Genomic DNA, 13,131 nt, shown 5'->3' with positions numbered 1-13,131 from the left:
TAATATAATATGAACCTATAAAGTTATCATTAAATATAGTTAATAAAAATGAATCTCAAATAGTTTTATCATATGACACCAAATATTAAAATGTTGTGGATTAGTAGAAATAATCGGTTTATTAAAAAAATTAACATTTTACCAGGAAGATATGTACCTATAAGACATTATAATACATACATTTACAATAAATTATTTATAAATCATTAATGTAATAAAGAATTTGAATAATTTAATTTAATAATGTTTAAACATTTGAACATCTTATATACTATAGGTATAACTTATGCATTTACTTAATATGTACCTACTGTCAATTAATACCCTTAAAATAACTCACGTGATGTTGTATCACAATTTATTGTATGGTTATTTTTTTAAATATTAAAGTTTATTATTTGAGAACACGCAACGTAAAATATTTTATGAGAAGGTATAAAACAAAAATATCAAATAATTAAACACATCGTATAGAATAACGTTATACACTTGTTCTAGCTTCAAAAAAGTATTTACCTACTTTTTTTTAAAGTTTCCTTGACATTACCACCTAAACTTATTGTTCATACCTATAGAGTACACATTTTTGACAATAGGTTTAATAGTTGATAATATATACGGTAGTATATCGGAATATTGTATAAGTGAACAATATAATGCATTTACATTTTAATACATTTTACAATAATTAGAATATGATTATTATATTAGAATGTAATTAGGTATTTCCATATTATTATTATAATTTCTACATATCTAAAATGTGATTTGTTCAAGTTCTGCTGTAATTCTTCTGATCAAGTATGTGTACTTGACAAATAACAAATGTGTAATTAATGTCAAAATAATTATCATAATTCTGTAATAAATGGGGTACCTATATTTTTAAAAAAAAGGTTTGCATAGTTTTGCATACACATACCTAAATTAAATACACTGTCCAAAACCCATATTTTTTTCACGATTTTAAGTTATAAGTAAAACACTAAAATAAATTATGCTGGCTAAATATTAAATTGTGAATTTTAAAAATATACACCCATTACTTATGTGTGTGACACATTGTAGCGGGATATTGAACGATGTCTTAGTAAAATATATGAAAAGTCGTCTATTCAACTGAAGGTGAAATTAATTTAAACTTATATTATATGCGTCTATGTAATACAGAAATAGTATATTGTGATTTCTCAAGATAGTATTGTTTTTTATAAATTTATTTAATTTCAAAAGAAATTCGATGTACAAATCGATATGCTAACCAGAAATAAAAATAAAAGTCATCCTATTTATATTATAGACTAAAATATATGAACTGCATTTCGTAAAAAATTAGGTACTGCACAGCACATTTCAATAAAACTATTTGCATATTTTACAAAACTTGATTGCGCATAAATGTTTACCTATTGGCTATTCCAGATAAACGCCACTTACACGGACCATTTAAATATTACTAGATGGTTGCAGTGAGTTCTGAGTGCAGTATAAAATTGGGAGCCAGGATATATTATTATGATGTGTAATTATATATGGCCAAATGTGGTAACAATACATAATCAGTTTGTCGAAAAGTTATTTAATCTTTAAATATATAGGACACATAGGTGATTGGTGCAATGGTGCATAATATAATATATGCATAAAAGTATACGTATATAACTATCTACATAAGGCACGAAACGCGAGTCACATTATATATTCAGATTATTATTATTATTATTATTATTATCACTATTTGCTATCATGTCCACTACCTATTGGTTATTACTTACTGCCATATAATTTAACAAGAAACCTCGTCATTTACACTTACTATTAATATTATGGTTAGTTCATTGACTCGTTATACAATTTGAATACAGGTACCGGTCCGGAAAGTTTAAACACTTACACGTCGTAATGTTTCGATGCGTGAATAAATCTGTGTAAAAATTATAATATAAAACGATATCATTCAGTTGTAAGTCACGCCAGTCACGGTACATTTAATATTATGTTAATTTTGTTGATATATCAATTTTAATATTACAAACTTGTAGGGCTATATTAATACGATTTTTTTTTTCTGCAAACGAGTTCAGAAAATTCATTCTTAAAGCGATGTGCTGACCAAGTATGCCTTGAGAATGAAAACTGGTACCGGTGAAGATGTTATCTGGTAGTGTTGTTTATTGTCGAGTAGACTATAATGCTCAGACATCCGATACTCTGCCGAGCCGGTACGATCCTAATTTACTTTGTTATCCATTCTTGATTTTCGCTACTCCTGTGGTATCTTGCCGATATCCATATTATATCTTGTGTGGTCTAAAATAAAAGCAATGTCTTCCTGCGTGATTTTTAGTCATTTCAGTATACAATACCACGACGTATTATTATACTGAAAAGAAACAAACAACTTTAAAACTACTGAACTCTATATATAGAGTCTGAACTAAGAAAAAATCCGTGTTTTTTTAAAAATAAATACATTTTATCAAGACTTAATCCATTATCCAGAGTTTGGACAGCGGTATACTACTATAAGTGATATTTATAAGATAGTTTTTTTTAAAGATTTCCTTATTTTGTAAATTTCTGACCATAGTTGCAACTTACATTTCTGAAATACACTTGTAATTTTAATACTTTAAATGTAGATATTATCCCGTGGAAAAAAATGTATGTAGGTATACATAATGAAAAAATGTTAATACATTTATTTTAGTGGACACAACGATGGAATTCAACATGATTATCTAATATATTTATTATTTGTTTATTTCGTGTTGAGAATACTTTAAATTAATTATAGTAAAAAATGTAAATAACGGTTGCCAAGTCTGGAACGCACAGTGGTGTAGCCTGAGGAGTTTTGGGTGTTTATTTGTACACTTGTGCTCTATTCTTATGAAATTAATCTCTTACTTTTTAGCTCTCTTAAAATTTTAAATGAATTTGTGATAAAGTGTCATTTTTACTACACTTCTCCTAGTCAATGTAATTCCAACAAGACTCTAAACAAAAAAATATGTTCTCCAGTTTCGGAGATTTGATTTACTATCTAAGCATGGGCATCCCCAGATATTTTTTTAAGGGGGGTGGCAAAGGATTTAAAATTTCAGGGGGGCAAGTGCCCCATCTTGCGCTCCCCTGGGGATGCCCATGAATCCAAGGCTGTAAACTAAAGCTATCTTAATTACTCACTTAACCTTTATAACTTTGATATTTATCACAAACTCTTGAAGAAGATATAAATATTTCATTTTTTTTTAAATTCCAATTACCTACTATGCGTGGTCGATTAAAAATCAAGCAAGTGAAAGTCAAACTAAATTAAATCATGAATGAAAATATATAATGTATTTATATACACTTATAATTATACTGTATCTACCAATTAGTTTTTAAGTTATAATTCAGTTTGAGGAAAAATTACTGGGGAAGTTCATTTGTATTTATTTTTTCAATAAATAATAATGTAAATGTTAAATCGTCGGTATAATACGTAATGTATAAATATTTGTGTTAGGTTAGGTTATATTTATTAGTATTATTTAGTATTACTATCTTTATTAGTATTATTTAGTATTACTACATTTATTCGTCATGTGCTTAAAAATAAATCAAATGCAAGATAGTATATTACTGGTATGAAAAAAGATGTATCATGCTAATCGATATTTTATCTCTGCAAGGAAAATTGAACAATCATAAATATGTTTTTGGGTATTGTTATAACTGATGAACAATTTTTCTTACCGAGAAAATATATCGAGTAGCACTCTACATTCTAAAGAAATGTACGTTGTATATTGCGAAATATTATGCCAGACATTACAATCATAATATAATAATAATAATAATATAATCGGTTACGTGAAATTGATTACGCGAAATTGGCCAGAAAAAAAAATTGTATCCTGCAGCTTAAAATCGTATCTGCCTATGCTAAAAAAAATAATGTATATTTAGTAAGCATAAAAAGTTACGTATTATTGTTATTGATGTAACTATTATTTATTATGTAGGTACTTAGTATTTTTTTTAGTAAATAGTTGATTCAGCGATTTATGATCTCATAAAATCAAAAATAATAAAGCTTAACAAATGAAAAGCTCCTCACTTAGTTTGTTAATAATAAAAGTTTTTAAGTTTTAAATTATATTTATTTGTTATTAACTTTTAACAATCTATTTTTTCGTTTAAAAACTATGTTAACCTTCTCAACCACTTTTTTCCACTTATTCTTAAAATTTACGAAAATTAATAATTATAGAGTTATGCCTTATGACATAAATTATGATGGTTGCAGCCACATAAATACATAAAAAAAAAAATCATTCAATTAATAAAATCCTTTCGGAATGAAAACAAATTACTTACTACAATACCTATACATAATTTAATTAAAATTGTATCATTATTAATTATAAATTTTATTATAACAGTTTTACTACTGAGGTAGTGAATTTAAAATTACAAAATTATAATACCATTATGTTAATTAATAAAATATAGTATTATATGCATCAAGCATGTACCTATATAATACGAGTTTATACAATTGTATATTATAAACGTTTATACAAAATGCAATTAGGAATATAAAATATAGTACTCTTAAATCATTATGGGTACTACAAATTACTTATTTAAATAATATTAAATTCATACACAATAACGGACTTGTTGCTTGGTTTATTTTTATTTTTATTATAACTGGAACCTGATAAAAAATTTAAATATCTAATTCATTTTATACTTGGACATTATAATTTATAATTAGTTATTATGATTTATGGTAACAGTGTTACAGTAGTACAGTACCTACAAGTAAAAATCAAATATTTATTTTTCTAATTTATTGTAATATAATATGGATATAAATGTATAATAAAACTGTTTTCCCCTCTAATTTATTGTTCACAATATGAACTTTAAAAAATACAATCTATAGAATAAACTCTAACATGCATGATATAATTACAAATTATTTGATATTATATCATGTATTTTACATAACTCATAAAATATTTGAGTGATCTATGAAATAAATTTACTAAGCATGCAAACTATTTTACATTTGATGGTAACAAAGTCACGCATATTTAACGAACAGGTTTCATATTTTTTTGGTCAGAATGCCAGTTTAATTTATACACAAATACAGAATTATTACTACAAAACGTAATAAGCAATTTATTTTTATTGTTAAAATATCATAATACAAACATTCAAGTTAAAAAAAAAATATTAGTCAATCTCTTATATATATATCTAAAAACTTTTTAAGAATCTATTTTTTTTTCAGCGTCAACTACAATAGTGTATTTAGCATTTTTTTTCTTTGGAATGAATACTGAAAATAATTTCAAATATTATTAGTACATAATATATTATTGTATTAGTACATAGTATCGGTACGTGGGAAATATCCATACCATGTATACTTATGTGCAGTGGCGTAGCCAGGGGGAGGCTAAGGGGGCTTCCCCCCCCCCGAAATGTTAATAAGATTTAAAAATTATTTAATGGTCTATGGTATTCGATCAAAAACTAAGCCACCGCTGTGTACAATTTACGACAAGACTAGCTGGCTCGAAATGCATCGATTTTCAATTTGTGATCGGAAAGTTCTTGCGATAAAATTATATTCATATCTCGATTATATAAATAAAACTACCACCTCCAACAAGTCTATTTTTAATATGTTTTAGTGCATTAGTGATATTTTTTTAAGTCTTTCGAACTTTTCTCGTGTCTAATATTAAAAGTGTTTCAAAAAACACTTAATACAAACAGTTATATTTCCCATATTCAGATGTTTCTTGTATATTGATCTACACAGTTACAATTGAACAATTGTAATAAAGACGAATATATGCCTAAATTACTTGCTTTATCAAATTATTTTTTTAAAGATTTCATTTCACATTACAATAAACCGTATAATCTGGAGTAAGCTTTCCCCGACCACACCCCCATGACCCATATATGGTTACATATATCATATACGAAAGATATTTGAATTGTATAGTATTAGTATACTAGGCACATCTAATCGTTTGGAGCCACGAAGGATCTCCAATGACGTTTGGGTGTATACCACAGATATATAATTATCTAGCTGACTTATAATACGCTGCTACGTTAGAAATTTGGACGTTGATGCTAATCATCATTTGTGTTATTCCTTGCTACCTATATGAGTTATAGGCTATCGAATATGTCGTACTAGATTATTTATTTATTTACCTACGTTTGTACTTTAAGAATATGAGCTTTGGGTTTGGGTTTCAGAGTATTTCGACTATCATATAGGCATTACAGCATTAGTACACACTTAAATTATATTATATAATTAGCGACCATTGTGCATTGTATATTTGTATGTAATAACCTACCAACAACCACAAATTATTAAATGATCATAAACAGTTTGATAAGGCTTTAAACATTGAATACCACAAAAATTACAAATGGCTTCAAACTATATTAGATGGATAGCCGGGCTCAACCCAAAAGGCTCCCATCCATTGTTTCTTGGTTCCCAAACGACCTCAGTATTGGAAAATAAAAACGATTTATAATTTACAGCTACACATTTTTAACCACACCTCCTTTAGACTGTCCTATAAGTCTGTATGAAGTATTGAAGTGAGAAGGAATTTGTGTTATCAAAAACGGGAGGCGTTTAGGAATTGACGTATTTGTAAAATGGTAGTTGAATTACGGGAGTTTTTTATGTGGTTTAACAGAAGGACTTAGTAGGCTTGGCCACCTTATCCAAAAATCCACAATATACACTTTAATGCATCTACCCTAATACAAATACAATAAATAAAATTTGTTATCAATTTAATAAAATAATGTAATATATATGTAGTATATATTATATATGTTACAATGATAATCGTGTCCTAAATAATTTTGATCACTTTTTCGGACTATATAAGTACCCAAACAGCTACACATTTCAAAAAATATTACTGTTAGTATAATAATAAACATCATTAATCTAATATCAATTTATGATATGTATAGGTTTATCTTCTAAATTCTCCTGATAATAAAGTAGCAATATATATCGATAAAGATAGTATAATAATTTAGTTATTTCGAATTTATTTTTACTCTGAAGAGGTAAATAAGAATAATACTAATGATTATAATAACGCTAATAGAAAATATTATTGATATGAATAGTTATTTTTAATTCATTTGTATACACTATTTTTGTACAATTGAACCTATGTATAACAATATGAGTTAGTCCACAAAAATGTCTAAAATAAAAAAAAATTGAGAATATCGAAATGGAATAAAATATTAATATGAATATTAATATTTGTTAGTTAATTAGTTAAATGAAAAAGTCAAATGTCAAAGAGAATATTGACCTAATTGGATAACATCCAGCAAAAAAAAATGTATGTTAATTTGCAGAAAAAATTATACAAATATATGTGGAGTATAAAAATAATGGAAGAAGTATGGACAGTTTTTTCTTATGTTTATCATTGACCTTTAAACATTTTAAGTAATATAATTTGTTTAGGTGTTAAATATCTGATACCTATTTAATTTTTTTAAAACCTTACATTTGATTTCAAATTTAGTAATAAAGAAAGTAGGTAAAGACAATTTTTAATAAATTTATCATCTGACTTTTTTTAAAATAAATAAATATTGTTTATTTTTTTTTTTTTATAGATATTAATGTTGTAAATACAATTTTAGTTAGGTACAATTATTACATTGCGATAAGTGAATATGTGTATAATAATTAGGGCTGTGAATTTGTAGGAAAGTGCATTTTTTTTTTGGTGATTGTGAAACGTAGCTTTGTAAGTACATAATTTGAATTATGTAACTACGGATCCATTTATGCAACTTTTATTTTGCATTTTTTTTTTAATTTTTTGACATTTTTAAATTGTTAGGTGATTTTTGTTCATTTTTAGGACATATTTACCTTTCATAGTTCATTTCCCAGTATTTTTAATCAAATAAAGTCAATTGACTGCAAAAATGTTAGAAATGTTTTTTGTACACAGGCGGTAAATACCTCGATACAATAAGGCAATTGCTAGATAGCTAGTAGCTACATAAGTTATTTGTGAGTTATTTACTTCTAAAGTTTTAAAAAATGTTTCAGGTGATACCATTAAGTCTAGAAAATTCAAATTCAATCAACATTTTTATTATTTTATTTTTTATTAAATAAACACTTTTTTTTACATGAAATGTACTAATATATAATATCCTGTACCTGATATTAATATAAATATTAAAAACCATTTTAAATGAATTTTATACTATAGTTTTTGTCATTCTATATTGCATTTTTTGCTTTTTAAGTGCATTTTTTATTGAATTTTTTCGACATTTTTAATGCATTTTTTAAAATTCTTTAGTGCATTAAATTCACGTCCCTATTAATAATCTATTTCTTCTGTACATTTATCCTATTTTTGATTCTAAACAGCTTATCATGGACAGTGGTAATCTTACCACGGATATTTTTCTTCGGACATCCTTACCGTGGACATTTTTATTTAGATTCAATAATAATATATGAATACAGCGCAATCCTAAAAATCCACCATTTGGAATCCAAATACTGCAAAAATATAAACTTTTTGCTTATTTAAAAAAAAAATTAGGTATTATTAAGGATGAATTATGATCATTTATATAGATTATAAATGCACTTACGCATTATATGCATCAGTGGCGCATTCAGTAGGGGGGAGCTGTAACCCCCTTGAATTTGTAGTAATTCAAAAAATTATAACAATAAAACTCACTGCAAAGACGAATTTTTAAAGTCGTACAGGAACGAAAACCTGAAATAAAATCTCGGCATCACTATGCTTAACTTATGGGAGATCCTAGTTTGATCAGCTTTGTGTAAACCCACCAGTCCAACAAAAAAAAAAAGAAAAATCATAGATACGCCAATTATATACATGAAAGATACAAAAAAAAACTCAACTATTGAATATTATTAAATGTGTATGATAAGTATTAGCTATAATATAGTACTGTATTCTTTAATTTCAATACAGGTATATGTATCATTGTATGATTCCGGATTTACCTCAAATTAAGTAAAATACAAAAATAAGCCATTGCTGCAACTTACTTGCAGGTAACATTTCGTTCCGGACAATCGCACATTCGCACGACCGGTTGGTACCAAAATCGTATTGTTACTATGCACAGTATATTATAATATGTTTTCTACATAGTTTGTAGTTTGTAGAATATATTTTCATGTGAGGAAACATAGCGGCATAAACTTAAAGTTTCTACCAAACGGACGAGTGGTATAAGAAAACATTACACGATATTAAACTTCAAGTTTTTATATTTTCATCTTTTTTTGTTACATCCAACATAACTGAATTATTGTGTACAGTAAATGTGTCGATATTCGTCTTTCAGATACGAATAACGAAAATCACTGCAAACACAATATTTGCAATGGTAAAAATATGTGCATGATTTCTCACGCAGTGTCTAATAGCTAATGGTATACGAGTGTTTGGGCCGTTTCAGGTTACATGCGGGCTGGGTTTACTTCTTTTTGGAGTCTTCTGGTTTCTGTGGTTGGGAGGCGATCAATTCCAAAGACTTGGCGATTTCTGAGGGGATGGTCGGGACGACGTTTCCGACTGCGTGGTAACCGGTCTCGTCGGCGTAGTACTTGACTTCGACTGGAGCACCATCGTCACCAACGTAGGAGTAAGAGCCTTCGATCACTTGGGCGGCGTTTTCTGATCCGGCGTTCTTCACGTATCCGGCGGCCTGGGCGACGATACCGTTTTCGGTTTCGAATCTGAAATGTGCGCAAATGCATCCGACGATTACAAACAATATTTATTTTTGCAGGCGGGCATGCCTTGTCTCTTTTTCTCTATTTAATCCGGCGTTTGAGCTGATGCAGAAAACCGCTCAAATAAATAATACATCTATTATAATACTAACCCGTATTTGAATCCGTTCACGTCAGCTTCTTGGGATTGTCTGATGATAGCTGGCAATTTGTTGTCTACTGGTTTGTACACTGGAGAAACAACCTTGGGTACGACTGGCACAGGTGCGATGATCGGGGCTGGGGTGACGGCACCGACGGCGGGGTAGACGGCTGGGGCACCTGGGTAGTAACCACGGTTGTAACCTGTGCGATAATAACAAGTTATAAGAAATTGTTAACATATAGGGCGACTCAGTGGGGTTTTTAAGTATAATAAACAAAATCAAACCTTGGTATCCTGGGTAGTAGCCTTGGTATCCAGTTTGGTATCCTGGGTAGTAGCCCTGGTAACCTTGGTATCCTGGGTAGTAACCTTGTTGTCCTGGGTAGTATCCGTTACGGAATCCGGAGTAACCTTGGTAACCCTGGTAACCTTGGTATCCTGGGTAGTAGGCTTGTTGACCTGGGTAGTAGGCCTGGTTGGATGGGAATCCACTGAAAGTGAAAGCCTTGGCAGCTTCCTTAGGCGGGGCGGCAGCCACTGCTGCGACGACAGCTACTAACACTACCTAAAAACAAAGGCATGACATTTGTACTAAGAGCTGAAGACAAAAATAATTGTGTATATAATTTTTGCAGTGCAGTTTATACTATGAAAACTATTATGGGTGTAAAGTTAATTTTAGATTGAAACTAGAAACATCCATTTGGTTTAAATTTGAGTACAATGAATGAGATGACCTATACTTTAAATTTTAAAGGTGTTTTCTGAATTCTGATTGTGAAGTACAAAATAAAAACAAAAAAATAAGACTCGCTCTAATATTATGATATTCGTAGTTAGGTTAGTTTTACACTTTTTAGAATATAAATTGAGATAACAATTTGAACTTATACATTATGGAATTCGAAGCTAAAGTTTAATTTTTCTTTTTGTAGTTTTATTAATTTAAAATAAATGTGTTTATAGCTTATACATATAAGTATTTATTTTATAAGATATGCGTAAAATAATAAGATATAAAAAAATTCAACAAATGTAAAAGTGTATGATTTAAGTATAATAACTATAATGCCTTTATAGGTACACAAATGACAAATAATATCTGTAATAACAATATTTGTCTTTAAGTTATACGGATTTGAAATCGAAACTATAATTCAGAACGTTGTATTTTTAAATAAAATAAAAAATCGATAATATTGCTAAGTCTCTTACAAGACGATTTTAAACAATATTATTTTACTCACCAAAGTGTTCATGATGATTTTTTTCGGACGTGTACCGTGATCAGAAAATTGCCGTATGTTGGGATGTGGACAGATGACACAACTGATGCAGAATGAGCATCCCGATGAGGTATATATACCAATATTTTGGCGCAGGTTCATGCAAAATACCTTGAACTTGACATTTAAAAAAAATAAAGTATCTCCCCTTTTTTTCTGCGAATAAATTATTTGATTTTTTATACACGTCTTGTCCAATGTATATGCACATATATATGTAGATTTGTAGATTATTGGATGAAGAAGACCGGTTTGCAATTTTTTTTATAATGTAACTGCGCTCCAGACAGAAAAGTGGAACTGGTATTTACAATTTTTTTTTTCATTATTATTATTATTAGAATTGAAAATCGATGGCTTTTTCGATGTTACACCACAAACAGTTTAAAACCTCAATTGATATAATGAGGAATATAAAAAATGTTTTATTTACAAATAGCAGCCATCTGTAAAATTAGTCTATTCTGCACACATAATATTATATTATAGTTTGTACCACGATGACAAATATTATGAATTATGTGACGAGTCTTAACGATGGTCGAATATCGTATAGGTAACATGAAGGAATCTGGACGGGTTCCAAGTCAATTTTTTTGTCTGATGATTTGAGAGAAATTTGATATGGATGTCCATGCTCAATTTAACATTGTGTTTTACTCAAAATTGCACATTTCATATGTTTCCACGTACAATTATAACGTATTAGATACCGTTAAAACGATTTACGATGTATACCTTACTTTTATAGCCTATGTATCATATTATATTCATATTAAATCATATAGAATAACGGACTAACATATTATGGACGTATAAAAGATAAAATTGTTTTTTTCCTACATGCCATCAAAAATTAAACATGCACGTTTAAACTCTGCACTGTATAGGTAATGTATTATGTTGAAATTTTTTTTAAAAAATATGTGTTTTTAATAACTTCCAACTTTATTGGTCGTAACTGCTATTCGAAAAACTTCTCATTTTACATCACAATCAACGCCATTAGTCATATTAGTATGGACATTGAACACAAGACGAATGTGTATACGTATTAGTGTGTTGTTATTTTTTAGAATTGAAAACCTATATTGCTATATTATATACTTTGCTACACCTGCCGACACCGATGAAAGTCTTTACCTAACCCAAAAGCCATTCCGTTTCAGTCACATGTTTGAATATATACTTAATAAAAATCATGATAAATTTATAAAAATAAGTATAAGACGTCATGAAAAATTATTTTTGACATTATAAAACATAACAAATAATTACGTACAAATAAATGTATCAATTTAATAGATCACTAAAATCTAATAAAATTATCATGTGCTTCTGAGTCATGTTTACGAGACCCATATCTTACCACTGATTTATTAAATTTTTACTGATTATTTGATTGTATATGTAATCAAAAATAGTGATACATTAATATAAATATTAGTTTAAAAAAAATTAGAATCTAAAAATGGTAAATCCTCGTTGTGCATACACCGGATTTTATGACTTTATAATTTATTACAGCATAGAAAACCAATTGAACATAAATGTGTTACAGCAGTAGGACGTCCGTCGAGGGATGTTTATAGTCATAGGCTTCTGGTGAGTGGGCGCAAGTTAAGGATGTGTTTACAAGATACTTATATGTACTTGAGTACTTCGTATTTTACTCGACTTAGTATTATTAGTACTTTTACTAAACTACTTTACTCATGAAACATAATATTATATAAAATGTATGATATCATATCATGAGTAGGTATAATCTTCAAATTATAAAACCATAACGTAAATTTTTTATCATTAAATGAAGCCCAGCATCTTGGACCACTGGCTTACAACTATCATATATTACAATAAGATAATAAAAA

General features: G+C 28.4%; 1 protein-coding gene across 2 annotated transcripts; it reads right to left on the bottom strand.

The window, feature by feature from the left end:
• Positions 1–9,340: 9,340 nt before the first annotated feature.
• On the bottom strand, positions 9,341–11,343 carry LOC111031116 (endocuticle structural glycoprotein SgAbd-2-like). 2 transcript variants are annotated; one of them, XM_022310918.1, is made up of 4 exons: positions 11,219–11,343; positions 10,257–10,536; positions 9,979–10,171; positions 9,341–9,829 (listed from the first exon to the last, which is right to left on the bottom strand). In XM_022310918.1, exons 1-4 carry the CDS (start codon positions 11,228–11,230, stop codon positions 9,568–9,570), a joined length of 747 nt encoding a protein of 248 aa, XP_022166610.1. In that variant the 5' UTR covers positions 11,231–11,343; the 3' UTR covers positions 9,341–9,567. The 2 variants fall into 2 exon arrangements, with proteins under 2 accessions (XP_022166610.1, XP_022166611.1); XM_022310919.1 differs by having other exon boundaries at positions 10,401–10,536.
• Between the last annotated feature and the right edge of the window lie 1,788 nt (positions 11,344–13,131).

The sequence above is a fragment of the Myzus persicae genome, unplaced genomic scaffold (genome assembly GCF_001856785.1).
Source record: "Myzus persicae strain clone G006 unplaced genomic scaffold, MPER_G0061.0, whole genome shotgun sequence".
Taxonomy (NCBI): Eukaryota; Metazoa; Arthropoda; class Insecta; order Hemiptera; family Aphididae; genus Myzus; species Myzus persicae.
The sequence above is the reverse complement of the archived record's forward strand: the minus strand, read 5'-3'. Positions and strand labels throughout refer to the sequence as shown.